The sequence below is a fragment of the Formica exsecta genome, unplaced genomic scaffold, assembly GCF_003651465.1.
Source record: "Formica exsecta isolate Colony F162 unplaced genomic scaffold, ASM365146v1 scaffold295, whole genome shotgun sequence".
Classification (NCBI taxonomy): Eukaryota; Metazoa; Arthropoda; class Insecta; order Hymenoptera; family Formicidae; genus Formica; species Formica exsecta.
The window spans coordinates 720067-737854 of record NW_021850207.1 but is presented as its reverse complement, the minus strand read 5'-3'; the positions used below and the strand labels follow the sequence as shown (position 1 = coordinate 737854).

General features: G+C 33.9%; 6 protein-coding genes across 12 annotated transcripts in view; 2 read left to right on the top strand and 4 right to left on the bottom strand.

The window, feature by feature from the left end:
* Window positions 1–1601, bottom strand: part of LOC115237473 — a 63684-nt gene extending 62083 nt beyond the window's left edge. For all 3 annotated transcript variants that reach the window (XR_003884348.1, XR_003884347.1, XM_029810543.1), the window contains exon 1: window positions 1035–1601. Coding sequence is in view for 1 of the 3 variants with exons in the window: in XM_029810543.1 (XP_029666403.1) it covers window positions 1035–1281 (247 nt within the window). In the remaining 2 variants the exon portion in view is untranslated. The remainder of the gene's footprint in view (window positions 1–1034) is intronic.
* A 504-nt stretch (window positions 1602–2105) lies between these two features.
* LOC115237476 (transmembrane protein 53) lies at window positions 2106–5870 on the top strand. Its single transcript, XM_029810549.1, has 5 exons — window positions 2106–2744; window positions 3077–3284; window positions 3528–3680; window positions 3797–3919; window positions 4234–5870. The coding sequence occupies exons 1-5, from the start codon at window positions 2530–2532 to the stop codon at window positions 4510–4512; spliced, it is 978 nt and encodes a 325-aa protein (XP_029666409.1). The 5' UTR covers window positions 2106–2529; the 3' UTR covers window positions 4513–5870.
* A 107-nt stretch (window positions 5871–5977) lies between these two features.
* On the top strand, window positions 5978–9037 carry LOC115237474. 3 transcript variants are annotated; one of them, XM_029810547.1, is made up of 5 exons: window positions 5978–6428; window positions 6696–6885; window positions 7081–7267; window positions 7525–7743; window positions 7856–9037. In XM_029810547.1, the coding sequence occupies exons 2-5, from the start codon at window positions 6706–6708 to the stop codon at window positions 8935–8937; spliced, it is 1668 nt and encodes a 555-aa protein (XP_029666407.1). In that variant the 5' UTR covers window positions 5978–6428; window positions 6696–6705; the 3' UTR covers window positions 8938–9037. The 3 variants fall into 3 exon arrangements, with proteins under 3 accessions (XP_029666407.1, XP_029666406.1, XP_029666405.1); XM_029810546.1 differs by having other exon boundaries at window positions 6497–6885; XM_029810545.1 differs by having other exon boundaries at window positions 5978–6616.
* Window positions 9033–11652, bottom strand: LOC115237475 (sodium-dependent phosphate transport protein 1, chloroplastic-like). Its single transcript, XM_029810548.1, has 8 exons — window positions 11350–11652; window positions 11103–11262; window positions 10918–11030; window positions 10702–10833; window positions 10408–10615; window positions 10187–10331; window positions 9897–10011; window positions 9033–9814 (listed from the first exon to the last, which is right to left on the bottom strand). The coding sequence occupies exons 1-8, from the start codon at window positions 11539–11541 to the stop codon at window positions 9659–9661; spliced, it is 1221 nt and encodes a 406-aa protein (XP_029666408.1). The 5' UTR covers window positions 11542–11652; the 3' UTR covers window positions 9033–9658.
* A 990-nt stretch (window positions 11653–12642) lies between these two features.
* On the bottom strand, window positions 12643–13705 carry LOC115237477 (flexible cuticle protein 12-like). Its single transcript, XM_029810550.1, has 2 exons — window positions 13457–13705; window positions 12643–13193 (listed from the first exon to the last, which is right to left on the bottom strand). The coding sequence occupies exons 1-2, from the start codon at window positions 13463–13465 to the stop codon at window positions 12879–12881; spliced, it is 324 nt and encodes a 107-aa protein (XP_029666410.1). The 5' UTR covers window positions 13466–13705; the 3' UTR covers window positions 12643–12878.
* Window positions 13706–15426: 1721 nt separating this feature from the next.
* The window catches only part of LOC115237400 (flexible cuticle protein 12-like), a 6982-nt gene continuing 4620 nt past the window's right edge, over window positions 15427–17788 (bottom strand). The window contains exons 1-2 of one of the 3 annotated variants that reach the window (XM_029810403.1): window positions 16833–17611; window positions 15427–16112 (exon numbers count right to left, since the gene is read on the bottom strand). In XM_029810403.1, the coding sequence (XP_029666263.1) occupies window positions 15780–16112; window positions 16833–16835 (336 nt within the window). In that variant the 5' untranslated portion in view covers window positions 16836–17611 and the 3' untranslated portion in view covers window positions 15427–15779. The other 2 variants (XM_029810402.1, XR_003884336.1) reach the window with 2 other exon arrangements.

Genomic DNA, 17788 nt, shown 5'->3' with positions numbered 1-17788 from the left:
GGGGGGGAGGGGGGGGGGGGGGGGGTGTGTTGTGTGTCAGATGAGTGTTTTGCATTGTTCCGAAATAGGCATCTCCCGTTCTTTAAAATGACACATGACTTATTATTATTTCGTACCACTGTTTTGTATAATAAATAAATTTGATCGAATAATAATTCTCAAATTTTCTAGGTATAGATTTGATTAAATAATAATTCTCAAATTATCAAGCAACAGACTAAAGTGATTAGAGTTGAAATCTCGGTTGGCTTATTTCGGAAGCAAATTAATACAGTGTGTTTAAAAATTGCGAGACTTAAAATTTACATATTATTACAATATCCCATTCTTGTAACCTCATTTTTTTTTTATAGATATATATATAATCTTAACTTTTTAAGCCCTTGAGCGCAAACAAAGTTTTTAATTTTTTATTTTTCCAGCACGGAATTATAAATTAAAACGTAGATGCAGGCTGACATGCTCTGAGATTGAATCAAATATTATCAGCTTTAAAAGAGGAGAGATTGATTACTATCCAAAGTTAGAGAAAAATCAATCCTAACTTAATCAAATATTTTTTTATTAATTCTATAGGTTTTTTTTTAAATATGTGCCTTTATATTTATTAAAATGGAATAACTTCATTAGTAATTAATTTGTATAATAACAATTTAGATAATTAAATTATATAATTCTTTTAATAATTAAAAATAAAATTATTATTACAAATTATTTATTAATCAAATAATTGAATTTACAATAATAATTATTCATACTGTACATACACAGACAAAAAAACTTTACCTAATAAAGATAAAACATCAGATGCAAACTAAGTGTTTACACAATATTAAATATACATATTAATTAAATGTGTGCAATGATTCTATAAATAATACTTTATAGTACAAATTTCACACTTTTAATCGATAAAAAATTGGAAGTAACCCGTGACTGCTCGATATGTTTGCAGCAAGGAAACATTCAAATTTCTCCAAAAAGTTGGTTTTTTTCCATCAGTCAAAGACTGAAAAAAAAAAAGATACACTTACCGAGCGGCGGAACAATTGCCACGAGAAACAAAACGGCACAAGCGAGCCTCACGTGGCTCGTACGTTTCTCGATGCACATAACGCGACGTCGTTGACACGACATGCGTTCAAACGTTCGTACCGTGTCGCGCGACCGCTCGCGTGGCTCTGAGTGTTCCTCGTTAGAGATTTCGCGTTTCAAACGTTCTCTCTGTCTCTCTCTTTCTCTCTTTCCTCTTTCTCTCTCCGTCATCGCTCCGATTCTCATCTCGCGCTTTGCGCGTCGCGAGACCGGCCGGCGACGGCGCACGACACAGCCTGGATGCTGCGAGCGGTCCAGCGGGACGCCTGCACGATGGCAATCCGTTCTACGACCTCGCGAATCGTCCACGGTTGGCGCCACTCAACTGAGATCGGAGTAGATTGCCGTGAATCGCGCGCGAATCCGCGCTTTTATCATAGGAAAACGCTATTACAGATCCCTTTCTTTCTATTACTTTATCGAACAATTCGATTATTAGCCGGGGGAAATTATTTAACGACGTAAAATTGATTTGAGAAGTCGAACAATTAAACAGTGTTATTATATAATTATAGTGTTATTATATATAACAGTATTATAGACAAGTTGAAAAAAAAATTGCATAAGCGATTTAATTTAATTTTTAAAATAGAAGTTTGAAAGCTTCTTCTTGTTTGATGAATTTTACGTCGTTTTATTATCTTTATTATTTTTTTTTTAAACGACATATTTTTATTTCCTGCGTTTTCAATTTTAGCAGTTACATTTTTTAATTTAAATTAAAATTCTTTTTAAATTAAATATTTTGTTTAATGTTTTGTATAACGATTTATGATTCTTATCCATAATTATCATTCGATGATTCATATATAATTTCAAATCTTGAAAGATTGAAATTAGTACAATTCCGACGAGTTTAAATTCCCGTGTAAAGAATACGTGAAAAGAGAGAGGACGCACTGTCAAATATCACTCCCCTGGTCTACAATTCCATAATCAGAGATATATTCTCGTACTTTACTTATAATTCGATATCCGTACAGTTTGCGATTTCTAAAAAAAATTTTGTTCCTCATTTAATTTCAAGCTCTTTGCATTCACTCGTGACAATGAAAATGACTAAAGTAAGATTGACTTGTCCGCGTAAATTATCAAGTTTATCGAAACATGTACAAATTTCCTTTCGAGCATGATGACTCGTGGCTTTTACATATACAATCCGCTCCTACAACGTTCACATGCGCCGTCGTCCTCGCCGTTACCTATCCAGCTCCTGTAACTCCCTCGGATATCGATCCTCCGGTACGCGTTCGCGCGTTTCGAACGACGCAAGCTCGGGTTTAAGCCGTAGTAGAGGGATACTACCCTCCCGGCGAAGGTAGTTTATGCCCGGCGCATCCCCCCGTCACCCCCGATCGCGTCCTCTTCCCCTTTCTCTCTCTCTCTATCCTCCCCTTTCGTCCTCATGAACAGGAGGCACGGCGATCGGGCAAGATGAGCGACCAGGAGGATCTGGATTATTACATCATGTTCCCGTCGTTTCCTCCATCTCCGAAGGACCCGACGCTGACCGCGACCGGGCAGGATCAACGGGAGGAGTTCGTGTTCGTGTACGAGGAGGACAAGCGACCGGTCGTGATCCTGCTAGGATGGGCCGGTTGTCAGGACCGATACCTGGCCAAGTATAGCGCGATCTACGAGGAAAAGAGGTATCCCGATCTATATTTTTATCTCGTGCAAAGTCTCGCGAATGAGGACAATGACAAGACGAGACGCGGTTATAGATTCCTAAAAGAGATAAAAAAAAAGGCCGGACATTATCTTGAGAGTATTCCAAGTATTCGTATATATACGGGTATATATATCTCTAAATCACGGCATATGATGTGCGAAAACGAATGGGTGATGTCCAAAAATAGAATGGAGAAATGTGTCAAGTCGGCGAAATTATTTTAGCGTTCTCTTCGTAAAATTCTCGAGTTGTACAAGTTAGAAACCGCGTAAGATCCAGATAAACAATGATCGATGCACATATTTACAGTTGCATTACGCTGCGTTACACGGCGCCGGTGGAATGCCTATTTTGGCGCCGGGACAAGATGCCGTACATCGGCAAGCGGCTGCTGCAAGTGATCACCGATAAACGATTGAACGAGCATCCGATATTCTTTCACGTCTTCAGCAACGGCGGTGCATTCCTGTATCAGCATGTCAGTCTCGCGATGCAAAAGGCTAACACATTGTTCAAGGTAGAATATGTAATGCGATATGAAAAGATTGTTTTCTTATTTTTCCATAACAAGAGGATACAAAATGATACCCTGATCCTGTCAGATTTTATACGACATATTTTCTCACGAGATCGCTGTGAATTATTTTTTAACGAATATATATCGCAACTGTGCTATTTTCAACATATGTTTAATGTCTCACAATATCGATTAATTGGCGATGTAAGGTACAAAAATCTATCTCTGATTATAAAATTGCAGATCAAGGGAGTGATATTTGACAGTGCGCCCGGTGAGAGAAGAATAACAGCCCTTTTCAAGGCGATCAGCGCGATCATCGGTGGTCATCCTCTCACGAATCTACCGATGTCGTTCGTCATCACGTTCTTCCTCTCCGTACTCTGGTTCTTCGAGGTAAGCGGAATATATCGCATACGTCATAAATGAAGAATTATACATCATATCTAAAAATTAGATTATTTCAAAGCTGTATCGATGCTTTATAGTTTATATATTAATTTGATCGTCAGGTAATTGCACAGGCATTCAGTAGATCGTCCATCCCGACAAATCCGATCGCCCTCGCCGAGGAAGCCTATTCCTGGCCTCAACTGTTTCTGTATTCCAACAGCGATACCTTGATTCCAGCATCTGTGAGTTTCGTTCATTTTTACCTCAATAATTCCACGATAATGGCTCTCTTGGATTTTTATACTTATTTTTTTCCAATAATTTTTTTTAATATAAGAGAAGATAGAGGAAAAACCCAAAAATTTATTCTTTATTTATATAAAGATTGTGGACTTATCAAATGCCCTGGATAAAAAAAATCTCTTATTGCAGGGGAAATTCACGAAATCAACGTCATTGCTAGTTATAAATTATATGTTATGCTAATGCTGTAATAAACCATTTGAAATTTATTCTTCTACATCTGATAAATCTCACTTACCTGAAATTTCGTCAGGACGTCGAGAAGTTCGCTAGCCGGCGAGCTGAACGGGGCGTGAACGTGCAGCTGGTCCTGTTCACCAACTCACCGCATGTCAAGCACTATGCGACTTATCGCGACGTTTACGTCAACACCGTATGCAGCTTCATCCACGAATGTTTGACCTCGCCGAGCCCGTCGAGGAGTTTGATGGATGTTCGCGACGACGATCGCGATTCCCAGAGCTACGATGCGGTCCCAGGTCTCACTAAACGCGTCGTACTACCCCATGAGGCCACCAAGCAGCAGAACTAGAAAAATCGAGAGACGCTATTATTAGATAAGATAGTCACCTGCTATGTGAAATATCGCGCTGGAGGCGGCGCAGGTCTCGCGAGTGCAATGGAGAGAGGATATTTATTAATTACAATTCTTATGTATACATTTTATAAAAAGAATCTATAAAGTACGAGTATATAAAATATAGAAGAAATCGCTTGGAATCCGTAATTACGATCTTCAATTCTTCAAATTGTTGATTTCTAATCGTTAGGAGAATAAACTTTTTTTATTAAAGTTAAAAAATTAATTGGCAAGAAAATTAAAAAATGAATGGTTGATTAAATGGACAAAATTGAAAAGAGAAATGAAAATTCTCTAAAATATTTTGAAAGCAATTCCTGTTTTCGAAGATTAAGAGTTGCAAAATTATGCGGAATTAATTCCTGGCGATTCTTATTTTATATGATAACGAGGCGATATCCGAGATGCTGGAAACGGTGCTACGTCTGTTGATGCATAGAGCTATTTTATACGAAGCTGGAGTATTATCCTCGAGAAAAATTATTTAAATGAAAAACGCGAGAACACACACGGTGGCGTGAGATCTTTAAAATTCTGTTAATTGTATTTCAATGTATTTCAACGTGAGAATGTAATTAAAATATGAAAATTTTTATCAAAACTAATTTTAATTTATATCAATACATTTACTCTCTACTCTGCGATAATTATTAGTTTTCATATGTAGCTCGAATATAACGCATAATCTAATTTCCTACAATTAATAAAACTTTCGAGACATATAATACAGTGGTGCTATATTTTATCGGATATAATTTTCAGCAGATGAGAGAAACCAGATGCCTATATGAATTATGTGCACTGTTTGTTTGTCATGTTAGACACGAAAGTATTCGTTTTATGCATCTCGCATAACAATCCGGATAATGAATCTTGTTTATCGGATGAGGACGGGTATTTTTCTTCGATTAAAATGATGAGAACGCGTCAAAGATTTGAATAGGCTTCTGGGTGATACGCTCGCAGAGAAAATTGTGCAACGCAATGTTATCGCTTTTACTCTTTTTCCTACGCAAAGAAAAGAACCCGCACAATAGAATCAAGCTGGACTTGATTTAGCTTTCGCAATTCACGATCCAAGTACATGATAGCACTTAATATCGATTCGGAAAAAAGAATAAAGAATTCTTCTTTCGTGTCCTGAAATATAACAGTGATAAACTTTTGGGAACCTCGATACTCGAGAGTATATAATTGTATTAGAATATCTCTCGTTAAAATACACATCTCTATATATACAAATAACATAAATAATATAAATATATTTTGATCTGTCGATTAGAGTTATACGAATAAAGACTGATAAATACATATAAAATTTCGATTTCATTTAAAAAATGTCTCTTTTATGTTGCGTATCATAAATTGATAAATTCGCTCCTAGAGAGAGCTTATATCGATAAAATATATTTCAGTGTTTTGTTTTGTTTTTATTTTATCAAATATCGATTTTAATATTTTTTTTATCAAACGTTAAGTTAAAAAGGTTATCATCAATGCGCAAAACACAATCCATAAACTTATCGTTTTCATCCGAGCATTGCTTGGTTTCTTAACTTGCTTAGAAGCGAAAACACATATTGAGCTTCGAGAAATAATTTCTCAAAATTCAAAAAAAGCTTTTAAGGCTCGTCAATTTCGAAACCGGATGAGAGTCAAAACTGTTTCGAATCATCTAATTACGTGTTAATTTCTTTCGCCGCGACGAATCTAAACTCTGTCTTTTCGAAGGGACAAAATTGTGAAGAGTACAATAGAATTAACGCCCTGAGTGTCTTTGTAGAGAAAACAGAACAACAAAAAGAGGAGGCATTGCCGGAACACGTGGTCAAACCGAAAGGCAAATTAACTGCTCTCTCTGCAATAAAGTGGGTACAGAAAAAATCCTATATTTTTAAACGCGCATATTTAAATACATGACAATAATTTTCAACAGCTTTAAAAAATCACGTCAAAGAAAATCTAAAAAAACGACTGAATCTAAGGATCCTGCGTTCTACAACGATAATAATAAAAAATGTTTCCAAAAATATAATTGTACAGATATTTACTTAAAGTAAAAATTATCTTTCACTTATTTTCGCTGAAAGTAATGCACATAGCTTTTATTTCTAAAATCCCTGAAATCTATGCAGAACACTTGATATGCAAAAATGGTCGGAACTTTTGCAAGATTTTAAAGCACACGGCGATCAAATCAAGAGCGATCTGGATCCTCAAGACAATAAATTAGATTCTAATCGAAAATCACAAATTGAAGCTATTCAAAATAAAATCAAGGCAAAACAATCTAACAAGGAAATCCTGGAAGTAAAACGCGATATAGTACGTTCCTTTCGCTTTATTTGAAGATTACGATTAAAATGTGTGTTTCTTAATTAAGTTCCAAAACAGCACGCTTAATATTTTTTAGCTAAAAATATAATTTTAATAGTTATAATAAAATCCTCCAAATAAAAAGGCTTCCTTGATTTATCACAAAAATCAACTAATGCTAATAAGAAAATATTTTCAAAACAGATTGCGGAGAATATAACGAAGCAGGGTAAAAAATTACGTGCGAGTCCCGTAAAAAGAATTCCAGCGACGAGCAATTTCATCTACGAATTCAATCCATTCGCCAATGCCGAGCAATTAAATTCATTGTCGCGGACTTGTTTGCGACCTACGAGTAATTCTGAACAAAAATTACCTTGTGCGAGAACAGGTGTGCGGAATTAATTATACATTCAATCTCTTTGCATCAATACTACATATTTCTGTTTAAACTTTCAAACCGTACATCTTATTTGCATAATCGATTAAAATACATTTTTCAGAGCAAAAGTATTTTAATATTAATTATTTAATTTGTTGATATTCCTTTTTCTTTTAATTTTGAAGAGATATGGAATTATTTAAATCATAGAAACATATAACACTGTTTTTAATATTTATATTCATTAATTATATTAATGTATTTAGATATCACGTCATTCGTCAATTCAAATAGTAATGAGGAAAACGGAAACTTCCTGAAACGGAAGTCGTCTGCTGTCTTACCGGAATTGAAATCGCGTATTGATTTCGTTAAGGATCATTCGGATTGGAATATAACGGATTCTACCCAGAATACTTGCTTGCCAATACTTGGCAAAGCGAATTCGGCGAAGACATTGAGCAAACAACGGCTTGACAATGAATGTAAATAGCTTTCTATTATTTTCTTTATACAGAATAATTCTCTTCGCTTCATTTGGATTCATGATATTGAATCATAAATCTAAAAAATATACTTTCATCATGTATGCTTCAGGCGAGCCAAGTGACATAGATCATGAAGTGGAGAAAGTAAAGTCAGCTTGGCAAGCATTACGAGCGGAAAGAAATTGGACGAAGGGTAAAGATTGCATCGGCAGTGTTCATACGAAAAAATTGTATGAAATATTGGAAAAGGTGACATGCGAAGTAGACAGAATTCAGGAACGCTATATGGATCCCAATGCGAATCATTACTTGCGTAAAAGCGCGACAAATGTCCTCAAAACAAACAGTAAACCGAGTTTAGAAGAAGAAGCCGAAATCATGAGAAATATAATTTTTCCCAAGGGAAAGACGAAACTCGAATCGGAAATCTTTAATTTGAAAAATTTTGATACCGAAATGACGAATAAACAGCCGACTAAAAATACATTTCCGTCGAAACATATCGCGAAAAATCGATCTGTACACACTAACGCATACGGGCATAATATTGATAATGATATTATATCAGAGAGTATAAATGCATTGAATAGCGATAAAAAACAACATACAACTACAGATATAATGGAACTGGCGTTTAAAGACGATGGTAAGACGAGGATGAAGATTAAATCTTCTATTGAAAAGTACTTGCAAAATTATAGCAACAACATTTATAAACCGCGCGATATCGAAGAAAAGAAAGGGGAAGAGCATTTTCAAGATATAACATCATCGGCAAAAGATATTGCAAATATTCTTGCGAGTCATAACATTAAATCACACGGGCTGTATGAAAATGTTGAAAATTATGACGACGCCTATGATTCAGAAGATTGCATGAGTGAAAGGGATAAAAATTTTCCTTGTTCAAATATCGCAACTAATACTACGCAAGTAACGTTTGTCGATAAAATTCAAGACAGTAAAACAATTTGTGATAATACATTCCTTGAAAATACAGAATATAAGAACACGCAACCGATAAAAGTTGATGTAAAATCTATCGGTACTTCGAAACAATCAAATCTAACAAGTTACCAAGATAACGCTTTTATTAAAATGGGATTGAATGTTTTAGAGAAAAATTTATCGGAAGACAAATTGTCGCAAATATTGCAATCGGAATACTTGAAAAAGAATTTATCTTTATAATTCGTGTAATATATCTGCCGTATAATGGCATAGATATCTTTCATATATATTTTACTGCTTTTAAAAATATTTTTAAATTACATTTTAAATTTTGTAATTTTTCACCATTTCATAAACTTTATTATTTCTTGGTTTTTTTGTCAACACAAGATGAATAAATCATACCTTTTCTATGCTAAAATGTTAAATAATATATAAGTGTGAGTTAAATTTTTTTTTTATGTACAGTCTTATGTTTTATAGATAGAATATACATTTTATATCCTAATACACTGCAAAACTAAAATTTTACGCTCTTATCAGAACATATCACAAAATGCTTTCTGCTAATTTTTAATCGATATAGTACATGTATAAATTAAAATGCGTAATTAGTATCATAAATATGTATAAGCGTATCTGCCATATATTTCTCAATTAATTGTTCAAACCAACTGTTTCATTCATCAAACTATGGCACTATTTGTCAAAATCACACTTCAAAAAAATGATACGATTTAATATAAATATAAATAAAGCACCTTGATATGTGTTTTCGACTCTCCAATACGCCATGACCAAATACACTGCACCAACTTCTTGTAACCATTCACAATTGCAGTTGTTGACTAAGAATAGTTTACAATAATCTTGATGCAAATATGCATTTTTGCATTGTCTTCAACAAATACTTGACTATTCCTCTCTTTTCAATAATACATAATCGTCGGTTGAGAGCATATCACAACACTGGAAGCGCCGAGCTGTGACTTTGGTATATTATAGCACCGGTGAAATTGATCGCTGCCGCCAGTACGAAAACCGGCATCCACCAACCGTGCGAGGCAGTCACTAATTCGGCCGTCAGTGGGCCGCATAGAATTCCAGGTATTGTTGCCTACGAATCAAAATATAGAAAATATAAACAATTGTCTACGCTGCAATTGATATTTAATATAAATAAGAAAAATCATACTTACAATTGTATTTGAAACTGCAAATGTAATTCCCGCATGATTCGGAGCTATATCCGCGTGGTTACTTAGATGTCCAGCAGAATTGCATGCGCAAAGGCCCATAGATATCGAAACAAAGCTAAAATAATTAGAAAAATGATAAAACTAACGACAACTTTCTTTTAATCTTGACATTGTTATTTGAAAAAATTCATATACAATCTACATCATGTAAAAACCTCATTATTGAGAAAAAAAATGTCCAATATTATTAAAGCACACAATATGTAAAATATAGTAATTGTTGTACATACACAACTGCTGCAAATAGATCATCTACAGCACAGAAAGCTAATAAGAATGCACCAGGTCCTATTAGGCCTATATTGGTCATCAATCTTCTAACGGATAAAACAGACCATCTCTTTTGTATCAAAGTGTCAGCGCTGTGACCAGCAACTATGCAAAAGAAAATAGATATTTTTTTCGAAAATATATTTAAGTATAAAATTGGAAAATACAATTTTACACTCACCAATGCCAACAAGAGAATTGACAACATAAGGAAGTGCTGTCAAACTAATGCTCTCTTTGTTCGCAGATAAGTTTCTTGCCAAGTACGTTGGCAGCCACTGCATTATTATATAATTACTCCAGTTCATTGCAAAGTGTGCTATATATAAAGCCCACAATGGCAAATGTGCAATAAACTCAGTCCAACGTAAGCTTCTATTTTGAGCTACCTGTTAATTATTATATATGAATGCAGAATAATTAGATAATATAGAGATAATTAGAATATAGACATATCAGAAAAAGAGATGTTTACCTTAGGAACAAATAATGGTATCTCATCTTGAGAGTTAGTTTCTTGATATAGCATCAACCATAACAGAGTCCATAAAATACCTATCGATCCAAATAGAAAAAATCCAGTTTGCCACGCCAAGTGTGGACATATCTATAAATAAAAAAATTCTGTATATTTTCTAAAATATAATTTTTCTTTGTATAAAATATATATAAAAAATATGATTAAACTTACGACAGATGCGACTACCTGGCCGACAGAACCAGCAGCTACAAGATAACCGAAAGCGCGCGACCTTTCCTCCACAGGAACATTATGCGCAAATAAGTGAAATATCACAGGTAGGCCTGTAAACAACATAATATTAAATCTTATTCTAAAAAGTCATGCTATTTCTCATTAGCTTCTTTTATTCTTACCTAGTCCTTCTCCAAGTCCTAAAATCACCCTGCAGACTATGAGTAACGGCACCGACTGTGCTAGTAATGGTGTGACAACTGTGCTAATAGACCACAACAAAACCGCCAACATTAGTACCGTTTTGCAGCCGAAACGACTCGCTGTACTTGCACCGATGATCTTGAAAAACAAAATAAATGATTACGTATTAATACAAATGTATGTATATTTTCCAGCACATTGATACAAGGACGCAGATTGACCTACCTGACTAGTGAAATATCCGAAGGCGAACGCGGACAGTATCCATCCCTGCCAGTATAAGTTCCACTTGAATTCGTCGGTCATGGGGACGATGGCGATGGGCATGATGACCCTGTCCGCGGCGTTTATGAAATTCGCGGCGGAACAGAGTGCCACGATGCGCGATGTGCGCGGCAACATCCTGAATTTGGCCATTTCCACACTTCGTGCTCCTCTCGAATCGATCCGGTTCAACGATCACCAGCGGCGATCACATCGCACGTATTCGGCTCGATTTTCATCGATTACGCGTAACTCAAGCTGAAAGAGGACCTATTGTCGACGCACGAAGAGTCCTAACCTCCGTGCTGTCGTAAAAACGAAAAACAGTCTCGCGATGATGCGTCTGTAGCTGCGAAACGATCGAGATAATCGGGATTGTGACGACGCGCACGTCTTATTTCGATAAACGCGTCGCGTTAATGTTAGGAATCGCGATTTAAAGTCATATTAGCGCGAGGATACAGGTACAACGAGACACGATTATCATATAAATTTGACGTGTCAACCACGTCATAGATGGCGTGGATGTTACCGATGTGTTCGCGCCACTTTGAAATTTAACTCGCTTAACTCAATCATCAGTCTTATTATGAAAGTGCGCATCTGTCCTTAATACTATTTATATATTATTATTATTTGCAGGCACTTTTTATTAGCTGACAGAAAAAAAGAAGAATTACAATAATGGATGTCGAAATTGAACAAAATACTAAGTTTAATTAGAGTTTGGGGACTATTTATAGAGTTAGACAAAACTGTTGACAAATCAGTTAAGTATTTTTTTATGTACTTGGCGTCACGACGCTACCGCGTCGTTTGATATAAAAATATATACAGAAATGTGTGTAAATCTTGAGTCTATAAATGTCTTCTACTAAGTATTAACATATTTTATTAGTCATATCAATATTACACAATATGTAAATAATTCTTTATCAATTCAAATTTTTTGTAAGATTTCAATTTCGATGTAAAAATATTGTTCATATCTCATATAAATATCTGGAATTTCAAAAATATTACGACGTATTCACCCATATTCCAGTATATATGATATATCTAATGATGTCCAAAAATATTTATGTTGTGTGTGTGCAGTAATTAGACAATTTAGTAAAACTGAGTATTGCTTTTAATTGCACTTTTTTATATTTTTTCTTTCTACATTTAAGATATATAAAAATTTTCAATATATAGGAAAGAAGAGGAATGAAATAAAATGTAAAAAAATATAATTAAAATTATTTAATACACTTTTAAACTATAATTATCAAAATATAAAAATAATATTTTTCTCCGTACATTTTTAATAAAAATCTTATTTATTTTAAATGTGTGGGCTGAACCATTGTACAAAAAACGGAATCGAATCGTTACGATGTGAAATTATAAAAATCAACAATTTTTCCAAACAGTAGCCGTAATCTCGGATGACCAAATTCTTGCACGCGTAAGGCGTATTATTTACAATCAGTTTTTAATTAATCGGTTTAGACGGAAGGCAGATGCGCTCCCTCGGGACGGAATCCGTTCTCGTCGGCGACGTAGTTGACGGTGTATCTGACGTTGGTTTCCGGATCGACGTAGGTGAAGCTACCACGGACGGCGAGGCTCTCATTCTCGTGGCCGGCGTTCACCAGCTGGGCAGATTCCTGATGGGCCTGGCCGTTGGAGAGCTCATAACCATATTGATATCCGTCAATGCCGATATTGTCCAGAGGCGTCTCCTTCACGAGTACCGTCTGACTATAATCGTGAGGGGGAGCAGCGACAGCGATGGCCACGAGGGCGCAGAGAGCGATGATCTGATCAAAAAGAGAATGTCAATTAGTAATTGTCAATTAATAACGATCTGTTAATTTGCTTAATTTGTTGTTCGCGATTGTGGTAAGCGATTGGTTCCACAAACAAATTGCAAGTATAATATTTTAATATCTCCGGATCTTTTAAACATATGATTCACGATAATAATCTCTTTGTATCAATATGCGATAAATTTCGTTCACATGTATGGGAACGAGAATTGGACTCGTGAAATTACAATTCCCAATCCTCAAAATATACGCACTGTTTTCATGTTGAAGATAGGTGTGTGCAGCTACTCTGGTGCCGAAGAAGAGACTGATGTGGATAGCCGAAATCAGCGGCGATTTTATAGCGCTCCTCCTACTGCCAAAATTTGACTGGGCCTATTCACCTCTCACCTTTCCTCCCCTATTTGTATCGCTAGTTAACACGTTTGTCGACTGTGATTAAAATATTGACCTTCGTGAAAATTGTTCACCAACACGCTACCAGATGATTTGAAAATATTATATACATTTTAGTAAAAATTGCACCATTTTTCATTGCATTATCAATAATTAAACATTATGACATTATGTAATTATTATATATTAGAAGTCCACATGTTGACACATTCTTAGCTATTTCATAATTAATAAATCCATTATATGAAAACAAGATTAAGTAATTCCATTCGAAAGTTGTGACATATTTAAAAATAATATTAACAGATTAACATATATAAAATAATATTAAGATACAATTAATACATATTGTAATTTTACTCAATATTTTTAATATATCATCTAAATATAATAAGTTTATATATATAAACTTAGTATTAAAAAACCTTTAAATAAACATTTATATATATATGTATAATACATCTATTATATCTATTAAAAAGTCTGCTACAGAGTTGATTATATATATATATTAAGAGAGCAGAAAAGAATTTTATTTTTTTCACAAGAATATTTATTTGAGATATCATCATTAATTATTAATGCAACCTTTATGGCAACGTAATGTATGTAGCTTTGCGCGAATCAAAAATTTCCTCTGTCATAAATTAACGCAACCTTGGTCTGTAAAGTAGCGACAAGTTTATATTTAATTATAGACATTTATCTCGTCCCCTATTAGCGAAATTTTAGGCGCCCTCGAAAAATGCTATTCGCCGAAACCTTGAAAGCAATAATAATGTAGAAATGATGTATTTTTAATCCTTGATACGATCAAGGGAAACTACTTATTTAATCTATCCGTATTTTTTATCGTTATACATCTTATTGCAAAACCTGTCATTAATGTGATGGGCGTGTTATTTTCAAAATTCTAATCAAATTATCGATGGATTTATATTAAAAAATGTATGGAAAATATGTTACCATAAAGCTATACTTACTAGATACAATATATGTGAATAAGAAAAAGTTGAAAATATAGTACTAACATTTGTATATATATAATATATAACAATGCAATTAACAAATTTTTAATTATTAGTAAAAGTAATAATTTAATAAGTAATAATTAAAATGTTTTTTTATATAATTATTTCGCGCGTGTATAACGGCTTTGTAAATAAATAATTGACATTATATATATTTTCTATAAAGATTACAAAAATGACAAGTTTAATATGTGTTTAAAAATTCTTTCATATCTATTTTCTTTCATTACAATATATCATAATTTCATCATAATATACTACAGGGAATTATAAATGTATAAAATGAATGTGAAATAGTACAACAGATAAAAAGATATTTAAAGACGTTGAGAATAAATAAGCGCTAGTTTCAATTTCAGCCTTTGGTTTAAAATGACAAAAAAATTAAAAGCATTTAAAAATCATTTAGAAGAATTAAATATTTCGAACTACATGATACAAATGCAACAGACAAACAATTCAAGAAAGTTTATAAATCCGTAATAGTTTATACTTTGCAGATATGATTCTTTTTCTGTAACCTTTGATATTATTCTTTAATAAACTATAATTTAAAAAATAAAGGTATCTTAGAATGGATAAAATACGTTCCAAATATTTAAATTACTTTGTTATTGAATTTATTCATTTCCTATATAGAGAACTATATTACTATATAGAATATTTTCTATAACATATTCATATATATAAATTACATTTACGTATTTATTGCAAGATGTATACTATATGATAATAAACAATATTTGATACATTCATATATTTTTATTAATTTAGCAAAGGATACAGATATATTAAAAATTGTGTAACATATGTACACTGTATTGCTATAATTTGTTGAATAAATTGATCGGATCAATTAAAGATCATTTGTTTTAGTCAAACATTTATTAATCTGCTTCATTCTCTATTTTGCTGAGAACGTTACTTATCTATTAATAAAATCGGAATAATATGTTGGAAATGGAGGAATTGTGAAATAAATGTTGGACGATAATTATATAAAAATGAATTTATTTTAAAACTAGGTCTATGTCGTGCGGAATTGCTACGATCGAAGAAATCAAAAGAGTTCGAATTTCTTCGAGCATAGAGACGAGATTAAACTGTGAAAGAATTCGATCATAATATTTGCAAGGGTTCTCGCTAAGATTTAGACAGACGGCAGATGCTCGCCCTGGGGCTGGAATCCGTTCTCATCGGCGATGTAGTTGACGGTGTATCTAACGTTGGTGACCGGATCGACGTAGGTGAAGCTACCACGGACGGCAATACTCTCATTCTCCTGTCCAGCGTTCACCAGCTGGGCAGATTCCTGATGGGCCTGGCCGTTGGAGAGTTCATAACCAAATTGATATCCGTCAATGCCGATATTGTCCAAAGGCGTCTCCTTTACAACCACCGTCTGGCTGTTGTCAAACTCCGTATTAAAAACAGGCGGGGATCTTGCGAGGGCAACAGCAACGACGGCAGCAAAGACAATGATCTAAAATGTGAATAAAATAATTTAGAATGTCATTTGTTAAATGATTCCAATCATTTACATATAATAAAATATTGTAATGCCTAGTATATATCCCGGAATACTTTATTATAACTTTTGACTATTTTTGTTTTCCTTATTTTAGGCTACTTGTATATATTAATTACATATTATTATATAAGGGTAGATGTGTAAATTAAAAAATATGTATTGTCTTATTTGCGCGGATCCAAAATAGCTCTAATAATAAGGATGATAGCAATGATCCCCAAATTTTAATATTTGCAAGATATTTTGTTTCCTCTTATAAGAGAAAGTGTGATAATGCCTTAATGGCCTTAATTAATTTTAATAACGAGCTGTATGATAACGCAATGACGCGTGATATCCCGATTGTTTCGTAATCCTTAAAGTCCGAACGAGCGAAAGTTTCTGAGGGCGGTCACTACACCGAGAGAATATGCACGATTATTCCAAAAATTCGTCGTGAATTTGCCGACCGATCCACTAAGCGATCGCGTAAACACTCTTTTGTCTCTTCGAGGATTATTATTGATTATCGGAAAACACGCACCAGCTTCATGGTTGATAGTTTTGCGGTTTCTCTCTTTCTCTCTTGAAAACAATGAGATGATCTCTGAGGAGATGGCTCACTAGACTGATCTTATATATGGCCGATAGTGAATATATATAGCCCGAATTGTGATGTGAATTATACCCTACCATCGTTCACGGCATTGCCAAAATTTTCATGTTCATGTGTCGAAATCTTTAAATGACCGCGAGAGCCGGTGATGGCATAACAACCATGTTGTGCGGCTGAAAATGTCAGGTAGGAATGTTTGAGGGTCAGATACTGGGAGTTACCGTGCGCATCCGAACAGGTCGATAATTCTTTACTCGATTTAATTATTTATCGCGCCGATAAGCGATTTCGATTGAACAACGCACGTTAAAAGTTACGAAAGATTTAATTAATAATTTTTCGTGGAATATCGATTTTGATATGAACAGCACTTATAACATATTGCGTTTATAAGAGAATTATTTATTGAAATGCGCGTGGTTGTATTAGCTTAAATATGTACTAAATAATTCGAAAGCTAATACCAGTCTCAAAGCAATTTTAAATGCACTTTGAAGAGTAAAATGAGGAATAAACTTTAAGCTTCGTTAAAGGTTACACGTAAATCCCTTTCCTCGCATATCCTCTTAATCCGGTGGTCTTCTATAATGTTTTTACATTACGCAATATCTCATTCTAATGCAGACATTAACACAAACGTATGGCAATGTATTCGGCTAACTAACTAAATTCTATGGATCGAAATGGATAATCCATCATGCATGATTCTTGTTGCATCATATTACGATACGTCGGAGTCAGCTGCCAGCGAAACATTTCATTTAGTTAGAATTAAATCAAAAGAAAAATTGTAGACAAATAAACTTATAAATTATTATCGAGAAAATCTTTTTGGAAACTTATTCTAAATTGATAAGTACGCGACAATATAATAATTATTAATGCGCATTTATTTCTGTTTCTAATCGATTGGAAACAAATATATTTAATATGTCTATTGTTGTAAGTTTATCATTTTATAACAAATTTATCTCAGTAATAATCTGTTGTATAAAGAAAAATTATTTTTTTAAAGTAATTTAAATACATACAT

Bases quoted from the DNA above. Each gene is read 5' to 3' on its own strand.
- LOC115237476 (XM_029810549.1), top strand. From the start codon at position 2,530: ATGAGCGACCAGGAGGATCTGGATTATTACATCATGTTCCCGTCGTTT. The intron at 2,745-3,076 runs GTATCCCGATCT...ACATATTTACAG, and splicing joins GCGATCTACGAGGAAAAGAG to TTGCATTACGCTGCGTTACA. The intron at 3,681-3,796 runs GTAAGCGGAATA...TTTGATCGTCAG, and splicing joins CCGTACTCTGGTTCTTCGAG to GTAATTGCACAGGCATTCAG.
- LOC115237474 (XM_029810545.1), top strand. From the start codon at position 6,477: ATGACAATAATTTTCAACAGCTTTAAAAAATCACGTCAAAGAAAATCT. The intron at 6,886-7,080 runs GTACGTTCCTTT...TTTTCAAAACAG, and splicing joins TGGAAGTAAAACGCGATATA to ATTGCGGAGAATATAACGAA. The intron at 7,268-7,524 runs GTGTGCGGAATT...TAATGTATTTAG, and splicing joins ATTACCTTGTGCGAGAACAG to ATATCACGTCATTCGTCAAT.
- LOC115237475 (XM_029810548.1), bottom strand. From the start codon at position 11,541: ATGGCCAAATTCAGGATGTTGCCGCGCACATCGCGCATCGTGGCACTC. The intron at 11,263-11,349 runs GTAGGTCAATCT...TTGTTTTTCAAG, and splicing joins TCGGATATTTCACTAGTCAG to ATCATCGGTGCAAGTACAGC. The intron at 10,834-10,917 runs GTAAGTTTAATC...TTTTATTTATAG, and splicing joins GCCAGGTAGTCGCATCTGTC to ATATGTCCACACTTGGCGTG.